Consider the following 24,074-nt stretch of genomic DNA (forward strand, 5'->3'; position numbering starts at 1 on the left):
TTCCAGGATCTTGGCAAGACTTCACCCTCAATGTTAGCCAACCAATATGCTCCTTTACCAGCTTTAGAATCAATTAAATATAGTCCTTCCCACTTTGGAGCCAATTTTCCATCAGTAGGATTGATGGTATTTTAAAAAGTCTTTCTCAACACTAAATCTCTCACTTGAAATCTTCTTGTCCTTATATTCTTATTGTATGATTTGGCTATTGCTGATGGGCCGCCATTCAGATCTTAGCTTTGTCTCTGAGTTCATGAATTGTATCAAGATCTTGGAGCAAAGCTTCATTGTTTTTTTCGGTATCTCGAAAATTTGATCTAGCCGTCGGGATCACCATTTCTGTCGGGATCACTGCCTCTGAACCAAACACTAAGGAGAATGGTGTCTGTTCAGTAGCATTCTTTGAAGTAGTCCTATCCGCCCATAAGACGAATGGTATCTCTTCAGCCCATTTTCCCTTCTTAGATCCCAACTTCTTCTTTAGGTTGTTTACAATTATCATGTTGCTGGATTCCCCCTGCCCGTTGGCTTGAGGATGTACTGATGTGGATGTGATCATTTTGATTCCTCAACTGGTACAAAAATTCATCGTTCTCTTACTTATGAATTGAGAACCATTATCACAAATGATCTCTGTCGGTATCCCGAACCTAGTCAGGATATTTCTTTTTACGAAGGATACTACTTCCTTGTCTTTAACTTGAGCAAACGCCTCAGCTTCAATCCACTTTGAGAAGTAGTCAGTCATAACCAACATAAATACTTTTCCACCAGGTGCTTTAGGCAACTTCCCAACAATATCCATTCCCCACTTCATAAAGGGCCATGGGGACAAGATAGGATGCATGGGCTCCGCTGGTTGGTGAGGAACATTACTGTGTCTCTGGCAAGCATCACATCTTCTGGCATATTCCATTGCATCTTTTCTCATCGTGGGCTAGCAATATCCTGTTCTTAAGATTTTGGAGAATAGGGATCTGCCTCCAGTGTGATTGCCACAATCCCCTTCATGTATATCTTTCAGCACCTCAAATGTCTCAGGAGCTTCTAAACATCTCAAGTATGGACTTACCAAAGACTTTTTAAACAATACATCCTGGATAATGAAACGAGATAACTTAGTACGAAAGGCTTTGTGATTCCTCTCTCCCTCCGGTATTTCATCATATTGTAGATATCTGATGATAGGCCTAGTCCAGGATCCTGATTGGTCTTCCTTTTCTATCAAAGTCAGTTACGTCAATCACCGGGGTCAAGACGTGTGCGATTGGTATCTTGTCTCCCATAGGTGTCTGAAAGGCTGATCCTAAATTTGCTAGAGTGTCTGCTTCGACATTGTCTTCTGTAGGGATTTGTTTATATCAAACTCTTCAAAGTATCCCGATAGTATCTTATCTCAAGATACTGAATCAACTTCTCACCTTTTACTGCATAGATACCGTTAAAGTGACTAGCTAATAATAAAGAATCCATATATGCCTGTATACGCGCAATCTTCATTCCCATAGCCAGTTGCAATCTGGCTATAAGGGCTTCATATTCAGCTTCATTATTCGTGGTTGGGAATTCAAACCTTACTGATTGAGGTATGACATCCCCCTATGGAGACCTCAGGATAATTCCCAAACCTGTCCCTCGTACATTGGAGGCACAATCAGTATATAGACCCCACTTATCTTTAGGATCTTGGAGCTGTTGTACTTCGAGATCCACTTCGTTCTGGAGCTCACTATTGAAATCAGCTATAAAATCTGCTAACGCTTGTGACTTAATAGCTGTTCTTGGTTCATAAATCAAATTGTAAGTGCTAAGTTTCACCGACCACTTAGCCAGCCTGCCTGACATCTCATGTTTTCTTAATACAGATTTGATAGGATAATTAGTCTTAACATGTATTTCATGAATTTCAAAATAATGTCTTAACTTAGTAGAAGCCATAATCAATGCCAAAATTAATTTCTCAAGCATCGTCAAACAACAAGAAACCCGTCTAGATCACATATCAACTCATATCCGAACCAAACCGGATCCAAGAAAGGTACATTTTTAATATAAAGGTTAGGTTTTTTATGTCGGTTTGTTTTAAGATCTGATACTAAGGCAAATCGGACCTCATAATGTAAGAAAACATAAACTTTGTAGTAAACAAGTTGTTTAGAAAGAAACGGGATGAACAAGTGACGTTCGGACCGTGTTAAAGCGAGAAAAATGAAGTCGTTACGGCCCATAACTCATTTCATCAGTAAAACAGTCAAAACGGGATGTAAGGAAGTGATTAGAATGGAAAGACACGAAAAAACATATTTGAATCTAGTTCTTGAGAAACTTGATTCGTTTGGAAGAAGAATCGAATCGAACTGAGAAGAATCAAATCGAATTGAAACGAATCGAATCGAGTTTAAACTCGAATCGATTAGAATGAAACTTGATTTGATTTGGATGAAACTCGACTCAATTAGAATGAAACTCAACTCGATTAGAACGAAACTTGGCTCGATTAGAATTAAACTCAATTCGTTTAAACTTCAATTTTCTGATAAAAAATATAATATATATATATATATATATTTATGTGTGTGTATCATATTATAAAAATAAAATTTATGACACCCAACATTATATTTATATTTTTTTCTTATAAAGAAACATCATTTATGATTTACCTAAGTATATCTTTTAGTTTAAATATGCCATTTTTTCCTACTTAAAGTTATTTTTTTAAAGAACGATGAAAAGTATCTTCCAACTCTCTTCAAAACTTGGTGAATTAACTTTCTCACTAATTAAGTTTTGCATTAAAAATCTTTATAATTCAACTCCATCAATTCTTGTATAAATAGGAGGCGACCTTCACCATTTTTACCTTGCACGTTTTTCCCACTCTAAGAGTCAAAAAAAATCTACCTCTTTTCCTCTCAAGACAAATTAGGCAAGAGCCATCTTCATTTTATGTTTTTCATCATAAGGTTTAGAAGGTAATAGTTATGTTTTGCATCATCTTATTATTCTTTTCTTCCAAGTTCTTGTTTTTATTTATTGAATCAAATGGTCATATAATCATAAGACAATCCTGTCTAGGAATCCATATAATCCATACACTATGGTGTATAGTGTGGATGAGACAAAGAACACAAGGAGATGATCGATTACACGAAGATCACAATTAAAACGTTCTTACATCTTTATTTTTCTGTTTTGAATCATTATATTTGATTTAAAAGACCAAGGATTATTGATGATATATGCAAATAAATGTTATATCATCGTATCCTAAATTGTCCATATATTTTATTTCGCCATAATCCTTTTTAAAGTCATCAAAACATTGCTTCTAGCAATGTTACTGTTTTGACATAGCTTTGGCTATCAAACGAAGGGCCATATCTTGTTCATAAAAAACTGAAAAAGTTCAAGACTGGATACTATAACAAACTAATTGAAAAACGGTTCTAACCATAATTTTACACAATTTAATTAATTTTTATGAATTCACAATTAATATTTTAGAAACAGTGCGCAGATTCGTACCCTCTGATTTAAACGGTTGTTTTGGCCTGTTTAGGATTCGAATTTGTAAAACTTTTATAAATGAAAATCGTTTAAAACATCCTAATTTAATAGAATGGAAAGTCTTGATTTTTAATAAATTTGTTTGATATTTTAAAAATCTAAAACAAAACAAAACAAAACAAAACAAAACAGCTTGTTGTCCAATAACTAATTTTGTATTCCATCTTCCTTTTTGATCTTTTCCTTGTTTTACGCTATCATTTCTTTAATTGGTTTTAGTATTTTTCATCCTTAGCCTAAACACATTTTAAACTTTGGTTTTGAACTTCATGCTTAGGATTTATAAAGTCATACCAACATCCAATCCTTTCAATCACCAATCAATAAGTGAGTTTCATAACCCCTTTTTTCATGCTTTATAAATACCTAGGGTGTAGCACTGATGTACTTGAAGTAGTTTAATATTTATTAACTAAATTAACTAAAAATAAACACTAAGTAATACTCTAGACTCTCTAAAACTAGACTAAACTACTAACCGGCAAGTGAACCGATCGACTCTAGTAAAGCTAAGTAAGTCCGGATATCGAACCCACGAGACTCTTTAAATTACGTTTATTAGCTAATTAGACTCGACTACAAAACACGACTTATTAATTATTTTTGTTTGGGGGATTTAAAATACTAATTTAATACTATAATTAAAAACTAATTAAGAAAATAATTAATTTAAACGAAAGCAAAAGTTTGATTTAAATAAGATGATGATGAGAAAACTACCTAGGCTAGACTCCCCTAAATTTCAGTAATGAATTGACTCGGGAAAATATTTAATTATGGACTGGGATCGTAAAATAGACACTTATAAGAAAACCCGAACAGGACCCCTGACCCTTCTCAAGAGAAACCTATGGATTTCTAACAAGTTTTAACGCACACCAGTATAAAAATCAAGTTCGCTTACAGTCACCCAATAGTTTATAATTTAGTTCCTTTATACGAAATCCAACCTTACAGCGCGGAAATCAAAGGCAATTTACTATACTTAATTGATTTGATAAACAATAATAAATAATCAACCCTAAACGGACTCCTTACGAAGAACTAAATCTAGCAAGATTAAATAGTAAAAACTTATCAATAACCTAGCACTTTACAGATTTTAGGTTAGCAGCACAGTTAGGTTTATTTGACAATATTATTTCTATGATCTTATCATGACATCAATCATAAAATAATAAAAACCACAAAGTAATTGACCTAATAGCAATCCTATCATATGACAAACAATAATCAAGGAAAACTATGGAATAAAACTCATCCAACAATCCTAAGTATCCTTATGCATCAATTAATTATTGATAAATCTTTTACTAAATCATAAAAACCATAACATAAATAAATCCCAAAATCAAATCAAAACATCAAAATAAGTTCATCATAAGTCTAGATAGTTCATGCAATTTAGCCTAGCATCTTAGGTTTAAACAAAACAAACAAACAAGAATTCATGGCGATAAAATAATGAAAACGAAAGAAACAAAAGATAAAACCCGTGTTTTTCGCCTTCAACTAATACGCGCAACACCAGCTGATTCTTCGACTCCAAAGCTGCCGGAAACTACTCTCGGACTCCTCGGAACCCACAAATTCGTCTGGACTTCAAGGTATGGTTAATGGTGAGTTTAGGGGTCTTTTTATAGGCAACAGGGGTCCAAAAATAAGTTAAGTCGGCTAACAAACGAACTTTCTGGAAACTGCACCCGCCGCGCCGTACGGCGAGCTCCTCCCTCCCCGTCGCGCGGCACTCCAGCCAAAGGGGGAGGCTAGTCCATCTTGTCTGGTCCGATTCACTCCTAGTTCGGTCCGGTTCGTTTCCTGATCCTTCGGTTCTTCGGTTCGGCTTGTTTTTGCTCGTTTTTCGCCCTCTTTTCACCGGAATTAAACCCGAAACCTAAAACATAAAACCATGTTAGTAGTGTACAAATCTTACGAGAAACCAAGCATAAACTAATAAAATATTAAATAAATGCAACGGGGATTAACATATATTAAACGTTATACAAGCACGTTACCGTGTTTTCTTGTTATTTTCATGTTCATTGTTTACAAACCGATTCGCAACTATGTCAGGCATGCTAATAGTGTTTCTTCATATTATTTATGATAACCATACGTGTATAATCTGTAATATGTTTATCGCTTTATGGCTGGTACATCAAACATCAAAGCTGGAGGGTCCGACGGGACGTACCTGCGCTACCTATTCTTCAACTTCAATTAAAATGAATGGTGGTATCATTATCATTCCCCTAGGTTGAGGCGCTATTGTTGGTTGCATTCCATTTACTTATGATTGAATATATTGCATTTATGATATGTGAATCGACAAATATTTTTTTATTAATTTCAATTAAAATGAATGGTGGTATCATTATCATTCCCCTAGGTTGAGGCGCTATTGTTGGTTGCATTCCATTTACTTATGATTGAATATATTGCATTTATGATATGTGAATCGACAAATATTTTTTTATTATATGTATACTAAGTTATAAAATCTCACCAACATACGTGTTGACAAAAATATATTATTTTACACGTGTTACAGGTTGAACCAATGATGTGTTAGTGACGAAGGAAACTAGTCGACATGAGGATTTATTTAATAAAATATTAGTTGATTATCGATTTATTGTTATTTGATTCAAACAAATGTGTGCTTGCTTCATTGTGATATAAAATAAATATATTTATTGTCACTTTAATAGTGTTACGAGCTTATGAGCAATTTTAAGTACCGCCCCGGCATATTCCACCTCGAAAGTTTATGCCCAAGGTCGAGATGTTATGGCTTGTAAGCTAAGTATGCTTCACAAGGGAATGTTCAAAGGGTAACACCTGCATATCCTATGATAGTTGAATGTGATGATCAATATCCATTTATGTGGGGGATTGCTGAAATTTTGGATATAAATATTCATATATAACTACATGATATATAAATTTATAAATATTTCGTTTGGGTTCTATGTTGAGAGAGTCTCTCAACAAACTGACCATGTTAAAGAATGGAGCTAAGATTAATGAGAAATTGATGCTCAAAGTTGGGTGTTTAAACGTGTTAAAGTTGTCATTCTTCCATTTGGTACGGAAACTGGAAAGAAAGTAGTTGAAGAGCCAAAGTATTAAAAGAAAATAATGACATTGATGGCGTCCATCACCATTTATTTTCATTTCAATTTTGGTGATTCTTAAGCTGTCTTCAACATTGGTAATTCTTCCTTCTATCCACTATATAAACCAAGGTGAGTTGGGGAAAAAAAAGAAGAGAATAAAACCAACAATGTTAAGATACTTGTGTGCTCTCAAGAACACTTTTAGCTGCTTTTAGCAACCATGAAGGTGTTTTTTCAGGCTTTTTGGTCTACTCTGGCAGTTCAACAGCTTTTAGCTATTGTACTTTGGGAGGCAGCCGTGTTCTCAGTGAAGACGTGATATTTGTTTTAAGGGAATTGTGTCAAACACGGGCTCGGCTTTCCACTTCTACCCCTTTTTTCATATTTTTTTTATTTTAGTTCAAAGGGTTCGTACAAGAAGGCACGACTCAAGCACTCATTAAAGACTAACAAAAGAGTGTTCAAGATTACGCAATTCATGTATTTGTTAAAGACCACGGTTTGAATCAATGTGTATACATATGTTGTACTTCATGTTATTTTGGTGTGGATATGTATAGGGTACATGCACTACAATTTCTCAAATGTGTAAAGTGAGTTTGTTTATTTGTTTTATTAATATATTTTAATAAAATTGTAACTCATATCCTATAGGCATCATAGTAACAAAGGCATTATTATTATTATTATTATTATTATTATTATTATTATTATTATTATTATTATTATTATTAACGAAAACCCAAAAATCCTATGTGTCGCGATGTAGTCGCTCCCCCTTTTTATGGAAGCCACCAGATTTCTTGATTTTTAAATGAAGGTCTCTCATTAATTTAACCCAAATTCATGGGTATGGGTCTTACCAAAACCAGATAGCTGTTAAACGGGTTATAACATTTCATTAAATTAAAAATTAATCTTACCAATTATTTGATATGAAAATCCTACAAAATAGGAATATACTAAAATTTAATATCCAATTTAAAAAGAAAAAGATATTATTTATAATTAAAAAACAATTTTATAGTAAACAATTTATAATTAATAAACAATTTAAACGGGTTATAACATATCATTTATTTATGAAACCCTTTCATCATCAAACCCTAAGTATATTATTAACTTTCTTACAATAAGGAAAATTAAAATCCAAAAAATAAATATTAAAAAACGAAAAATGTAAAACAACCATTCTCTCAAGCCATCAGATTACTTTACTTGTAAATGAAGGCTTACGCATTTGACCCGAACTCATGGGTAAAGGTCTCACCAAACCCAGATAGCTCTTAAACGGGTTATAACATCTCATTATATTAAAAAATAATCTCATCAAATAGTTGATATGAAAATCTTATTAAATAGGAATATACTAAAAATTTATATCCTATTTTATTTTAAACAAAAATATTATTTATAAGAAACAATTTTATAATAAAGAAAATAAACGGGTAATGGGTATCATCAAACCCAGATAGCTTTTAAACCGGATTATAACATATCATTTATTTTTGAAACCATTTCATCATCAAACCTCAAGTATATTAATTATTAACTTTCTTACAATAAATAAAATTAAAATCCAAATATACATATATAAATATTAAAAACGAATAATGTAAAACAACCCCCGTAATACGGGGGATAAAATCTAGTTTCTTATATAGTGTGATATCTATCTATTGATTAAAGAATGTTAGTGGAACAAATTTTGATGAACGATCAACATTTAGATGTAAGGTGAACCGCTGTAAATAATCGCATTTACATAAGAGCATTCCCAACCCATTCCCTACCCTATATCCATATATCTATATAATAATATATGTAAACGAAAACCCAAAAATCCTACGTGTCGCGATATGGTCGCTCCCCCCTTTTATGTAAGTCACTAAATTTCTTGATTTTTAAATGGAGGCCTCTCATTGATTTAACCCAAATTCATGGGTATGGGTATTACCAAAACCAGATAGCTCTTAAACGGGTTATAACATCTCATTAAATTAAAAATTAACCTTACCAATTATTTGATATGAAACTCCTACAAAATAAGAATATACTAAAATTTAATATCCAATTTAAAAAGAAAACGATATTATTTATAATTAATAAACAATTTTATAGTAAAAAACATAAGCGGGTCATGGGTCACCAAATCCAGATAGCTTTTAAACGGGTTATAGCATATCGTTTATTTATGAAACCCTTTCATCATCAAACCCTAAGTATATTATTAACTTACTTACAATAAAGAAAATTAAAATCCAAATATAAATATTAAAAAACAAAAAAATGTAAAACAACCAACCATTCTCTCAAGCCATCAGATTACTTTATTTGTAAATGAAGCCTTCTCAGGCATTTGACCCGAATTCACAGGTAAAGGTCTCACCAAACCCAGATAGCTCTTAAACGGGTTATAAACATCTCATTATATTAAAAAATAATCTCATCGAATATTTGATATGAAAATCCTTTAAAATAGGAACATACTAAAAATTAATATTCTATTTTATTTTAAAAAAAGATATTATTTATAATTAAGAAACAATTTTATAATAAAGAAAATAAACGGGTAATGGGTATCACCAAACCCAGATAGTTTTTAAACCGGATTAAAACATATCATTTATTTGTGAAACCATTTCATCATCAAACCTCAAGTATATTAATTATTAACTTTCTTACAATAAATAAAATTAAAATCCAAAATACATATATAAATATTAAAAACGAATAATGTAAAACAACCCCGTAATACGGGGGATAAAATCTAGTATCATATAAGACTATGTGTTATCATCTCACCATGGGCGTGAATGGCATGCCAGATCAGCAAATCGCGCCCCACACGGCCATTACATAGCGGCGCCGGTGAAGGCGTGAGGCAGTGCCCTGGTTTATGGCCACGGCGTGGTGGGGGGAAGAAGATAAACAAGGTGGGCCATCTTTGACCAAGTAAAGAGAGCATAAGCCATTGGATTAAATTATTTAATATGAGCCGTTGGATTATTGGAATGAAAAAAGGAATTAATTATTAAATATACAAACTGTTGGATATTGTTGGAAATAAAGAAAAGGTATTTTTTACAAAATGCATGCATCCCTTTATGATATTTTTTTTTCTTTTTTAAATTATGGATTTTTTCTTTTCTACTTGAGATTTGTTTTTTTCATTTATAATTTAATGAAACTTTAGTTTTTTAAATTTGAGTATTTAATCATATTTATTTAATTTGTTAATTGTTGAAACCTTTTTGGTCGTTTAAAAAAACATTTGATAATAGTTAAATAACATAAATAAATAATAAATAAAGAATGATTAAATAATAATTATATAATAACCAACAAAGCCTCCAACCAAGCCCTTTTCATTACATCATTTTTAGGTATATATGGTTGAGAAAAAATTATGCTTATGTGGCAACATTTTTTTCTCAACTAAGCCCCTAACCAAGCCTCTATAACATATAGTCTAATTACATTACAAATTACTGTTTTTTCTTTCTGTTGTTTAATTAAATAATACTTTTTATACCTTTATCATTATCTTTACTCTTTCGTTCACTCACATCCACTTTTCAAAAATATTAAAAAATTATAGGGTATGAATAGTGAATACTCAAATTTAACTTTTCCCTGTAACACTTTCTCTCTCCTCTACTCACAACCACTCATAACCATACCATATAATTTATAAATCTTCCTCACATATTTTAAAGGAATGGGCTGAGAATGCTCTAATGATATTTAGCTGGAAAATTTCTTAGTTTTGTTATTTAAACTTTAAGTTTTTGTAATTTTTCTTTTTCTTTTTCTTTTTTAACTAAAACCAGTAGTTTTTGAAAATGATTTTTCTTTAAAAAAATATGTTTATCCTTCTAACTTTTTCATAAAATCTAATACGTTTTTTTGTATCTATTTAATATTTTTATGAAAATATCTAACATATTATTGCTTTTTTTTTTTGTTTTTTCTATCACAACAACCCACTTGGAATTAAACTTGGCGTGACGCTTACTTTGGGCCGAAACTCATTAATCATGAAGATTTTATGAACCCCAAGAAAGAACATATAATATGTCCAAGATTAAAAAGAGATTAACAAATATGCATTAAATGATTTTCTATAGCCTTCACGTTTCTTTTTTATTTTTAGTTGAACGATTGAACAATCTAATGCCGAGTGAATTTTCCTGAGATGAGATATTAACGGTTTATACTGATTTTGACGCTCCAGGCATAACTTAATCAAGAACATTGAAGAAACGTGGATCTACTCACTGGTAGCAGATCTACTTTCCTCGGGTGTGATTAAACTATTTCACCGATGGTTCTTCTGGATCCGAGTTCTTCCACCTACAAAATGAACAGCGCCGTTACTTACCCCTCAGAAAGGGACAGAGGGGTCCTCTTTGGGGTAACCCTCCGGCGTGAGAATCAGTATCTTTTGGAGAAGATAATAATGTTGTATGTAAGTGAATCTCGAGAGTATTGCTGAATCGCTGAATACTCTTGATTTGTGTGACTGTGTGTTTTCTCTGTAACTGACTGTGAGAGTGAATATGATTCAATATGATTGAATGTGATATCACTGCTTGTAACTGTCAATGATTGAGTGTGAATGAATGTGTCATCAAAGTGGAGTTGATGCTGTATTTATAGTGCTAGGGTTTCCACTGGTTGGGCTCAGCCTCGTTGGCCTCCTCCAATCGCACTGCGCCATGTGTCCTCTGGGACACCTGGCGCTTTCTCGTTGGTTGTAATTATGTGGTAGCACATGTGTCATGCTGAGTTGTCGACCTTTCATTTGGCAGCTGTCAATATCAGCATATTCTTACTCCTTAAAAAGATGCCTTCTAGAAGATTGTCTGACGTGCACAATCAAGGTTGCCCTAATCCTGACTTGAATAAGGACGAGGTTGATTATGTGCACGTGTGATATGCGCCCATCCTGAGGATGCGCGAAGTCTTCTTTTTATTCTCACGCGCAGATATTTCATGCGCAGGTGTGATATGCACGAGCGTGTGATATGCGCCGCGCGATAGTGCGCCGCGCGCATATGCGACGCGCGAGCATGTGATGTGCAAGAGCATGTGATATGCGCCGCGCGTTGATGCGCCGCGCGCATATGTGATGCGCGAGCATATGATGCCTGAGCATGTTTTGTATGCGCCATGCGCCTAGGTTTTGGCTTTGTGCCTTCATAATGTCTTTATCTTGTGGGTTGACCCGCCTTGCTTGGTGTTGAGGCGGGTACATACCTCTTCAAGCCCCCCCAGTCTAATGTGTGTCTTATCTCGCGCGAGCGTGGTAAGATAGATATTAGACTCACTGAGTTGTCCTTTTATAGGGGGTTTTGTCGTTTTCTTGGTTGTTTCCGTCATCGCGCGAAGTTCTATCCACTTTGTCGAAAACCAAAGGTCCAAACACGTGGTTGGTTGGTGGTGACGTGCGCCGTAATCGTGTCAGAGGTTTCGTGTGCTCGAGGCGCTACAGTTGCCTTTCACGTCCCCTCACAGCTGTCCTGAACACGTGTTGCACTCGCATTGGTTAGTACCTGCGAGTGGGGGCGCGTCACTGTGCCGTGGCAGGTCGGTTACAATTTTATGTCCCCTCACACAGCTGTTAGGGACACGTGTCACTCCTTCGTTGGCTTGCACCTGCGAGTGGGGGCGCGTGGAATCCGATCAGCTGCCATTTTTCTCTCTCCTGGTCCTATAAAAGCAGGCCCTTAGGAAATTTTATGCTCATCTTTATTGTTGTTCAAATTCGAATTCCTGCTTTCACATTCTGATTTGAGTGTTTACATCGATTCGAATCCTCGATTATCGGCTATTACAGTTGTATGTCTGATAGTTCATACTCGTCTAACCCTTCAATCACCTCCGTTGCCTCTCGAAGACGCCGTGTGAAATCTGTGGTGATGTCGACATTGAAGCAAAAGGGGAAGGGGAAGAAGGTTGTTGAAACCACATCGGAGGAAGTAGGGAGGACCAAGGCCACCAAAAGGTGGAATGAAATCCCCTGCAAATTGAAGCAGGCGGATCTCGACAACCTCATCACCTCTCAGGGGTTTCCCACCCTGTTTGGCTGCATGTTGCCTAGGTCCGGGCAAACGGCGGCGAACCCGCCTGCCGGCTATATATCCCTATATAGCCACTTTTTCACCCACTGCAACCTTCGTCTCCCGATGACAAGGTTTGTGGGTGCACTGTTGAAGTTCTATGGGATTCACATATCCCAAGTCCATCCGTTTGGACTCGTGCGCGTGACTCACTTTGAGTTCATGTGCAAATCCCAGCGCGAGGAACCCACTCCTCGGCGCTTTCAATATTTTTATAAGGCCAAGATCCAAGACAATTGGATCTCTTTTATTCCTCGCAGTCAGAAGGTGAAGTGCTCCACTGTTTCATTCAAGAGCCTTCATGACTGGTCAGAGAGGTTTTTTTACATTAAGGCCGGTGTGATCCCCATCCGTATGACTATGCGCTCTATCACTTCTGCGCCTGCGGATGAGGATGTCCTCAAGAACCCAACTGGCGCATGGGTTAAGAAGCTGACCGCCGAACCATCCCCCGCGAAGAAAATTTGCGAGGAGGCGCTGGTTGGGGTCGGGATGAGCAGGCTCTGGGCCGACAGCGCGCTTGAGCCCGTTATCCAAGTCGACGGGTTGTGTAAGTTTTTTTTTTTTTTTTTTTTTTTTTTTGTTGCGCGAACATCGTTCTTTTGCTGATATCATTTAACTTGTCTTTGCGCAGTCACCAAGGATTACATCCTTGCCGCTTATGATGAACATGTGGAGGGCGGCTCCGTCGAACTTGGCATTGGGGAGGTTGGTTTCCCGGATCGCTTCGATGACATGTTCATCCCAGTGGATCTGGATTTTGACTTTGACGGTGACGCGCCTGGTAAGCCTTCGCACTCTTGCTCATTCCTCTAGAATACCCAAGCTTATTAACAGTTCTGTCGCTTGTTTTTGTAGATGCGCTTGAAAACTACGAGCTAGAGCTCGCGGCAGAGGAGGAGGAGGAGGAAGAGGAGGCGCCCCTACTAAAGCGCAAAGCTAAGGGGAAATCTGGCGCAGGGGCCAGTAAGAAACAGAAGAAAGAGGACACCCCTGTCGCTCATCCCCATGCTCAAACGAAGAGACCTAAGGAAACCACAAAGGTTTCTTTAAGTTCTCTGCCTGTGAGAGTGGGCAGACCTCCTGTCCACTTGAGGTATGGTGCCGTCGCCTCCTCCGTTCGCGCTGCTGAAGAGAGAAGCCGCGCCGCGCCTGCAACAGGTATACTTTGCTTATCTTCATCTGACTGAGTTATTATTAAACCGTTGGTTATTTGAATGTTTGCAGAGCCGGCGACGGTAACAGATCAGCCGCAGGCGCCACAAGGTGCTACGGCTGCGCCGGGGACTCCATCGAAGTCCCCTGTTCTACCCTCTGAAAAGGGTAGAATGAATTTTATGGCGATGTTCGATGCGCGAACAGAGTTGCGCCAAGGTAAGTGTTGCACATTTGTCTTCTGAATTTTTCCTTTTGGACTTAGTCATAAACCATTCCTTGTTTATTTGTTCATAGGAGTTGTAGCTGGTACAACAGTTGCTGATGATACTCCTGGCGCAGCTGCCGGCGCCGCTGGTTCTGGTCCTGCTCCTGCTAGTGCTGAGTCTCCCCTTATTGGGATTACCAAGGAGCAGGAGACGGTGTTGCGCGCCGAACTGGCGGCGTCTAGACCTCCTTCGCCTCCTCCTGCACGTAGCCCTCCCCGCGAGGCTGGTTTGGAGCCTTCCAGGTCGCAGCAGAAGAGGCCTGTTGAAGAAGACGAGGAGGACGAGGGGATTCAAGGTGAAGACTCCTTAGGAGATCGCGCCAGCCCTGCGATGCCGCAAGTGTTTGCAGCGCAGACCTCTGGTGGGGCTGGCGCAGACATTCCTGCTTCATCCCCGCAGGTATGTATTGATTTGTTGGTCCGCTGCGCGTATCTCCCTATAAGTATGTTTTATGACTTAGGATTTTTCTTACATTTTTGCAGGAAGGTGACCACGTTTACCGCCCGAGATGGAATATTAATGAAGAAAGTTCCTTTCAATCCATGGGCGTATGCGAGGACTTCTGGGCTCATGCCGTGCCTCCTACTGAAAGGAGGTATCAAGAGGAGCGCACTCGCGCGGACTTGCTGAACGAACATGTTTTCGCTGGGTCGGCTTTTTTCGCTGCTTCCCAAGAGCTGCGTCGTGATTATATTAAAGTACGCGACGCTCTTGTGGAAGCCCAGCGAGAGGCTAAGGTGGCCGCCTGGAACCTGTCTGATGCTCGCGCGCGAGCTGAGAAACTCCAGGCGGAGCTCAGTGAAAACCGAGCAAGTGCCAACACCGCATACATCAAGCGCGGGCATGAGCTCCAGGCTGCGCGGGAGAAGCAGCAGTTGGCGGAGGCCGAAGTTGCCAAGTACGCGCGCAGAGTGCGTGTCTTGGAACAGCAGGCCGAGGCGCGTGACCAAGCTATCATCAAGAGTATTACTGAGAAATCATCTCTGGAGAGCGAGGTTGCGCGCCTGAAAAGGGATTTGGCGGCCGCGCAGGCCGATAGAGATGAGGCCTTGGCCACGGCGGCGTCTAGCCAGGAAGCACTTGGTGCTGCGCAGGCGGAGAAAGAAAAAATTTTGGCGGCAGCAGCGTCTGACAAGGAGGAACTAAAAAAGGCTAAGGAAGCTGTTGAGTTATTAAACTCTCAGGTTCCTGCCCTCGAGACGTCTGTTGCTGGCCTCGCGCAGGATCGCCAATGGCTGGTGTCACAGGGCATGGCTCGCTGCGCTTTGGCGATGAAATATTCCGCCGAGTTTCAAGCCCTTGTGATGGACTGCAATGCCGCCGCGCGCTTGGTTGGCCGAGCTGAAGGGTTTACGGATGGGTATGAGTATGGCATGTTGAGGAAGAACCCATCCGAGTACCCTTACAAGAGCGATGCGGCCTGCGCGGACATGGCCACGGTGGGGGAAAAGTATATGAATACTCCCATCCCCATCCTTATGCAGGTACCTTGATCCTAATGAGTTTTACTTTACTAACTTTTCTAAGTGTTTTGTACTCATTACTTTTCTAATGATTTACAGATATCTGCGCTTGCTGACCAGCCCGACCTCGGCGCACTAAAGAAGTTGCTTGATGATTGCGAGAGGGCTGGTGGCGATGATGGTGGCGCGGGGGATGTTGGCCCTGCCAGCGGCTCTGGCGCGGCGAAAGAATCTGCTCGTGACACCGTTGTGATCGAAGACTCCAATGAGGAGGAAGAACTTGACTATGGTCAGTTCGGAGATGAAGAGCAGACCGCGCCAGATGCTGCGCGAGATGATGAGGATGATGAAGCGGCTGACGTCGACGTGGAGACTTGAGAAGCCCTTCATCAAATTTTGTATATTTATCTTTTATACTTGTAGTTTGTAACTCATCATACTTGTAAATTTCGATCCAATGAAATGAAACTTGTTATCTCCTTTTCGTATCTTGCGCATTTCCATTCATCTCTTCATGTTTGGTTGTATAGATATAAGATATGCTTGAACGTTAAAATAAGAACAAGGTTGTAAGGAAATTATTCACTTAACCTCTGTTCTATTTTGTTTGTGGCTCTCGCAGTATGTTGCTCATGCTGACATGCGCGCTAATTTTTCGTTATTTCTTTTTCGCGCGTTGGAGTCACGCGGTATGGAAGTATGAGTTTAGCCATTACATGTCAGCTTGTGTTACTCAGATATCCACTATGGTTCCGCGCGCGGCCTCGACCTGAGACCTTAACATGATATGGCATGTACTTTGCCTTAGTTTTGTTTAAGGATTTTTATGATCAGGCTGCACGGGGTGTAAGATGGATGTATGTGAGTGTTTTGAGCTAAGGCTCTTTGTTTTGGGCTAAGGCCCTGACGATTTTAGAGTTAAGACTCATTAAAGTGTTTGAGCTAAGGCTCGTAATTTTGGGCTAAGGCCCTGACGTTTTAGAGTTAAGACTCGTTAACGCGTTTGAGCTAAGGCTCGCGCATGTATGTTTTACTTCGCTTTATTTTGTTTTGAAGTCAATATAATGTTGTCATATTGTTCCAATTTAATAAAGGAAGTGTGAAACATGTATGCAAAGGTAATAGAACCAATATTGAAAGATAGCGCGAATCAGCATTCATGATGGCTTAAAAGCCTTGATTACAAATTTGAACTTTTTACATGAAGCATTTTCTAAGTTGTGCCGCGTTCCACGTGCGCGGTATCTTTTTTCCGTTCAAATCTTTTAAAGCGTACGCGCCTTTCCCCAGATCTTCTGAAATTTGATAAGGTCCCTCCCAATTGGGGGACATTTTTCCTGGGGGTATTGCGCGACTAGCTTCATTGTTTCGAAGGACAAAATCATTTTTCTTGAAGTGGCACTCTTTAACGCGCTGATTATAATATTTTTCCAGCTTTTTCTTGTATCTGGCCTCAGTAATGATAGCCGCTTCTCTGCGCCCTTCAAGCAAGTTAAGGTCCAATCTTCTTTCGCGGTCGTTATCAGTTTTGCTCATCATGAGTATCCTATGGGATGGGCATCCAATTTCCGCTGGGATCATAGCCTCTGTCCCATAGGTTAGGCTGAACGGGGATTCGCCATTGCTAGTTTTGCTTAATGTCATGTGCGCCCACAAGACATTAGGTAACTCTTCGACCCAAGAATGGGATTCTCCCTCCAATCTTTTCTTCAGCCCATTTAGTAAACTTTGATTCGCGCGCTCCACTTGGCCATTCCCTTGAGGATGGTAAACGGACGTGAAGATTTGGTTGATGTGCAATTCCTTGAGCCAGCTTGACATCTTCCTGTCAGTGAATTGTTTGCCATTGTCGCTCACAATTTCCATAGGAAGGCCAAAACGGCAAATGATGTGGCTCCAGATAAATTGCTTCATCGCCTCAGCTGTGATTTTTGCTAGTGGCTTGGCTTCAACCCATTTTGTGAAATAGTCTATCGCCACTACCAAAAATTTCACTCGCCCTTGCGCTTGCGGCAGGGGCCCCACAATATCAATGGCCCATTTGTGGAAAGGCCATGCTGAGGTGACTGGAATCAAGTTGTTTTTTGGACGCATGGTGTTTGGCGCGTAGCTCTGACATGCCTTGCATTTTTGGATTTCTTTTAGCGCATCCAAGTACATGCCTGGCCAATAGTAGCCTGAGCTCATCGCCTTGGCAACCACCATGCGCGGACCAGCGTGAATTCCACAGATTCCTTCATGAATCTCCCTAATCACATAGCTTGCTTCTTCAGCATCCAGGCATTTCATGAGCGGTCCAAGATAAGAGCGCCGATACACTATACCATCAAGTAGTTCATAGTTCTGCGCCTTGTGTCTTATCTTTCTCGCCTGTGCGCGATCATCCGGTAACTTCCCCTCTTTCAGGAATTCCATTATTGGAGTTATCCAGGATGAAGGAGTTGTATGAATTACCAGGACCGATTGCGTTTGCACTGACGGGCTGCTCATTATTTCCACCCTGACATCTTTGCCAAAGTGATCAAAATTAGTTGACGCCATTTTACTCAACGCGTCTGCGGACTTGTTTTCGCTTCGCGAGATGTGTATGATTCTGAAGAAGTCAAACTGCTCAACGAGCTTTTTTGCCTGCTCTAGATACAGAGGCATTGTGTTCTCCTTGGCGTCATATAGGCCGTTGACCTGAGCAGCTACCAAGTAAGAATCAACATGCGCCTCTAGTCTTTTAACCCCAAACTTGCGCGCGATGCGCAGTCCAGCCAGCAGGGCTTCATACTCAGCCTCATTGTTGGTACTCTTGAAGTCCAACCTGATAGCATAAGTATATTCATGATTATCAGGGTCCACCAGTTTGAGACCTGCGCCAGACCCTTCGCTGTTGGAGGCTCCATCAGTGAATAGCCTCCAAACATCTTCTTCATCATTTGCTCGCGGAGGGTCTACCTCGCGCTGAGCTTCTTCAATCTTCCCCTCTGGGATTTCCGTGATGAAATCCGCCAAAACTTGACCCTTTATTGCTGGACGAGGCTTATAAGTGATCGTGTGTTCACCTAATTCCAGCGCCCACTTTGTCAGCCTTCCGGAGAGCGCGGGACGTCGCAAGACTTGCTGGATGTTGTAACCAGTCAGTACTTCAATAGGATGACCATTGAAGTATCTATGGAGCTTGCGCGACGCGTGTGTTAGCGACAATACTAACTTTTCCATGATGGAATAGCGCGTCTCAGGGTCTGTGAGCACCCGACTCACATAGTATATCGGCGTTTGTATCCCCTTGCGATCCACCAATAATACTGCGCCGATCGCGCGGTCTCCAGCTGACAGGTACAATGTAAGGGTTTCGCCAGGAAGTGGAGCTGTGAGCGCTGGCAATTTAATGAGACATTCTTTTATCTCAGTGAAAGCTTGCTCAGCCTCAGGCGTCCACTTGAATTGGCTCTTCTTCAAACAGTTCCTCAAGGTGTTAACGAATGGAGTAGATTTGCTGGCGTGGTTAGCTAGGAACCTGTTGATTGACACCAATCTACCATTCAGCTTCTGAACCTCTTTCATGGTGGCTGGTGAAGGCATGTCAAGGATGGCTTCCACCTTCTCAGGATTCACCTTGAAACCATCCTTAGTGACCATTACACCAAGAAATTTCCCCTCTTCCGCGCCGAAAGTACATTTGCTCGGGTTGAGCTTCATGTTAACTTCCGTTAGGCGCTGAAGAGTTTCCTCGATGTCGTTGAGCATTTGTCTCTCCTCCCTGCTCTTGATCACCAAATCATCAACGTAGACTTCTAGATTCCTTCCGATTTGTTCATTGAAAACAGAATCCATAAGTCTCTGATAGGTGGCGCCCGCATTCTTTAAACCAAAGGGCATTTTTGTGTAACAAAAAACACCCTTGTCGGTTCTGAAGGCCGTCTTGTCTTCATCCTGTGGTGCCATTTGAATCTGGTGATAGCCTTTGTAGGCATCCAAGAAACATTTGAGTTTGAATGGCGCCACGGAGTCCACCTTTGCGTCGATGTTTGGTAGTGGGTAACAGTCTTTCGGACATGCTTTGTTGAGGTCCTTGAAGTCAATACACATCCTCCATGACCCGTTGCTTTTCTTTACCATCACAGGATTGGCTACCCACGTCTGGTATCGGATCGGGCGGATAATGTTTGCGCGCAACAGGTCCTCAACTTGCTCATTCATGGCCTTCGCCTTTTCATCCCCCATGATTCTCTTCTTCTGAGCAATTGGCTCCACCGACTTGAACGTGTTAAGAGAGTGTTGCGCCAAGTCTCGCGGGACCCCAGTCATATCGGAGTGTTGCCACGCGAAGACCGACATGTATTTTGTGAGCAACCTTTTCACTCTCAATCTCGTGTCGTCTGAAATGGTAGCGCCAATTGTGACCGTTTGGTCGGGGAATTTTGGGTTTAAAATCCACTTCTCTGGCGCATTGTCCGCCGTTGGAAGTTTCATTCTCCCTTCCCGCGGCGTGGTTGTCACTGCGCACAAATGATCGCGGTAAACAAATGCTACGCCTGTTGGTGTAGGGATCCCCAATGCGCCATGCGCTGGCGATGGTACAGCATTAAATTGGGCAATCGTTCCCCTACCCAAGATCATATTGTGGCATGACGTGGTGGGCAAGACCAAGAAGTTGACCACTTCGGCTCGCTTGTGCTCATCATCCCCCATAGTTAGTTCAAACTGAATCTGGCCTAGGGGATGTATGATTTCATTTGAGACACCACAGATTGGTGCGTTCACAATTTCGAGCCGAGCTTGGTCTGCCGGGTCTAACTTTCTGAAACACTGCTCATACATAATGTCAGATTCGCTTCCAGTGTCCACCAGGACCTTTGACACTTCGTAATGAGCAATGTGTGTGGTAATAACGAGAGGACTGCTTATTGAAGGGCCTCCCCTGATTCTTGGGAAGATGACTTGCTGCTCGCGCCAATCTCCGTGAATTTGCGCGCTTCTCTTTCTTGACGTCTGCCCTTGTCGTCCCCCCTCAGCCACACAGATTCTTTTGTACTTCTTGCTGGCAGAGGCTCCCTCCGGTTGCTCATCTTCTATTCTTTGGTTTTTCACCAAGTGAGCCAACCTGCCAGACTTTACATCCTTCTCGATCGCATCCTTTAAATGATGGCATGCGTCGGTGTTGTGGCCCGGGGACCTGTGAAATTCACAATATTTACCACTGTTTTGCGGCCCCTTGTAGTGTAGTTGCTTGGGAGGCTTGAATTGGACATTCTCAGTACTTAACACCTGTGAAGGTGTTTTAGTGAGGGGAGTCCATATTCTTGGCAGAGGTCTGCTAGGATCTCTGCCGCCCTCCCTCTTGTCACCCTCCCCGTGTTTACGAGCATCCTTTTGGGGCTGGGGTGAGCTTGGTTGCGCTTGTTTTTCCGCGGAAGAAAAACTTGTTGGCTGCAACCTGGACCATACAGAGTTCTGTTTGGCCCTCTTCTCTTTGCTGCGCGGTGATTCAGCCTGATGCGCTCTTTCTCTTGCCCTATCTTGGGCAATCTGTTTCTCATTTCTCGCGAAAACTCGCGATGCCTCCATTAACTTGGCCCACGTGGTGGGCATACCATCTTTGCTTACGAGAGCTCGTCGTAACTGATCACTGCGCGCGCCTTGTATAAAGGCCACGCGCAGGAGCTGCTCAGTTATGCCCCCGATTGCCAGGGACTCCTGATTGAAACGAGTGATGTAATCTTCAATCGTTTCATCATTCCTGCGGATGCAGTGCATGATGTCATCAGGATCGCGCGTGTGCCTGCGCTGCTGTACGAAGTGGGCCTGGAACTTTTCTAATAGTTCCTCGAACCCATCAATTTGCCCTGTCGGCAAGCTCTCGAACCATACTCGCGCTGCGCCCGTGAGGCAGCGGGCAAACATATGACACCATGTTGGCATCGTCCAGCTCTCTAGGTTTCCCGTGTTATAGAAACCTTGCAAAAAGTCATCTGGATCTGTCGTGCCATCATATTTCCCCAGACCACTTGGCATCTTGGTCTTGTGCTGGATGGGAGCCTGCGCGATGCGCGCAGTAAACTTTGAGTGTTTTACCAGGATGGCTGGTCTGTAGGGTGTGGTTACGTCCACTTGCCCTCTGACCGGTGGGCTGTATGGCATGTGCAGATCCGGATCTGCTCTGGCTCCTGGCGCCATGTTCACAGGCGCGCGGAGCTGCGAGCCTCCTGCATGAGTATCCCTTGTCTTTCTCATGCTATGCACCTCTTCATCACTGAACTCTGTGTGTGCAGTGTGAACAGAATGCCCTTCTTCCGGCGCGCGCGGCCTTTTTGTGGGCTGCTTCTCCATCGCTTGCCTTTGTGTTTGGTCGGCTAGCTTCTTCTGTTTGATCATTTCAGTGTACTTTTCCATCAGACGCCGCTGCTCATTTATGAGCCATTCATTCGGATCGTCTGCTTCATCTTCTGGACCCATTGGTCCCTTCAGCTTCGCGCCGGCCATATTTTGTAACGTGCGATCGTCTGGAGGAGTTTCAGTCTGGCCGTGAGGGGTTGTGACGAAGGGACGGTTGCTGGTGGTACGCGTAGAATCACGCGGAACCCTCAGAACCTGCTGTCCGTCGTTAACACCCTCACGTTCAATATCCTCCAGAGCTTGATCAACGTTACGAACTCCAGAAACCATGGTGATTGAATTTTTTAGATCTGGATGAGATCTGATTGCCGTTTGTAACAGTGGATGGCGCCAATGAAGAAACGTGGATCTACTCACTGGTAGCAGATCTACTTTCCTCGGGTGTGATTAAACTATTTCACCGATGGTTCTTCTGGATCCGAGTTCTTCCACCTACAAAATGAACAGCGCCGTTACTTACCCCTCAGAAAGGGACAGAGGGGTCCTCTTTGGGGTAACCCTCCGGCGTGAGAATCAGTATCTTTTGGAGAAGATAATAATGTTGTATGTAAGTGAATCTCGAGAGTATTGCTGAATCGCTGAATACTCTTGATTTGTGTGACTGTGTGTTTTCTCTGTAACTGACTGTGAGAGTGAATATGATTCAATATGATTGAATGTGATATCACTGCTTGTAACTGTCAATGATTGAGTGTGAATGAATGTGTCATCAAAGTGGAGTTGATGCTGTATTTATAGTGCTAGGGTTTCCACTGGTTGGGCTCAGCCTCGTTGGCCTCCTCCAATCGCACTGCGCCATGTGTCCTCTGGGACACCTGGCGCTTTCTCGTTGGTTGTAATTATGTGGTAGCACATGTGTCATGCTGAGTTGTCGACCTTTCATTTGGCAGCTGTCAATATCAGCATATTCTTACTCCTTAAAAAGATGCCTTCTAGAAGATTGTCTGACGTGCACAATCAAGGTTGCCCTAATCCTGACTTGAATAAGGACGAGGTTGATTATGTGCACGTGTGATATGCGCCCATCCTGAGGATGCGCGAAGTCTTCTTTTTATTCTCACGCGCAGATATTTCATGCGCAGGTGTGATATGCACGAGCGTGTGATATGCGCCGCGCGATAGTGCGCCGCGCGCATATGCGACGCGCGAGCATGTGATGTGCAAGAGCATGTGATATGCGCCGCGCGTTGATGCGCCGCGCGCATATGTGATGCGCGAGCATATGATGCCTGAGCATGTTTTGTATGCGCCATGCGCCTAGGTTTTGGCTTTGTGCCTTCATAATGTCTTTATCTTGTGGGTTGACCCGCCTTGCTTGGTGTTGAGGCGGGTACATACCTCTTCAAACATCATCAAAGGAAAAAACCCAACAGAACACAACTAAAAATATAAAGATCTCAAGTCTTAATCATCAGTCCGATTCTTGCACAGCCTCCACATTTCAGTCCATAAACCTAATCATAATATGTTAATACCGTGTATATAAACCAACCTACTTACGCATTAAGGGTATGTTTGACAAGGAGCTTTTAGAAGCTTTTAGGGACTTCAAACTTTTAAGAAAAAACTCATACTTAATTAAAAGCCTTGTTTGGTTAAAGGAGCTTGAAGCTTTTAGGTCATGAGAAAAAGCTTAAAGCTTGAAGCTCCTACTAGTCTCGTTTAGAAAAAGCTACAAGCTTTAAGTATCTTAATTACATAAATAACCTTCCAAAATAAGTAAATTTAATATTTTTTTTAGTTATGTCTATTTTGGTCATTTTATACATTTTTTTAAAAGCTACAACTACTCTGCCAAATATCTAAATATATTTAAAAATCTAAAGCTACCCGCTACCAGCTTCAAGCCACCAGCCACCAACTTCCAGATACAACGTTTATGAATGCCCGTTATAATAACAGTAAAGAAACGAAACGTATGGGTCTAGTCATGAGTGAGCCAACTCACATGCAAGAGGAGCCAACTCACATGCAAGAATCATATTCAAG

General features: G+C 40.9%; 1 protein-coding gene across 1 annotated transcript; it reads right to left on the reverse strand.

The window, feature by feature from the left end:
- Positions 1-226: 226 nt before the first annotated feature.
- LOC143582335 (uncharacterized) lies at positions 227-559 on the reverse strand. Its single transcript, XM_077064930.1, has one exon. The coding sequence runs from the start codon at positions 557-559 to the stop codon at positions 227-229; it is 333 nt and encodes a 110-aa protein (XP_076921045.1).
- Positions 560-24,074: the final 23,515 nt, after the last annotated feature.

The sequence above is a fragment of the Bidens hawaiensis genome, unplaced genomic scaffold (assembly GCF_021521415.1).
Source record: "Bidens hawaiensis isolate Kalapana, Puna unplaced genomic scaffold, B.hawaiensis_p1.1 tig00031532_1, whole genome shotgun sequence".
Taxonomy (NCBI): Eukaryota; Viridiplantae; Streptophyta; class Magnoliopsida; order Asterales; family Asteraceae; genus Bidens; species Bidens hawaiensis.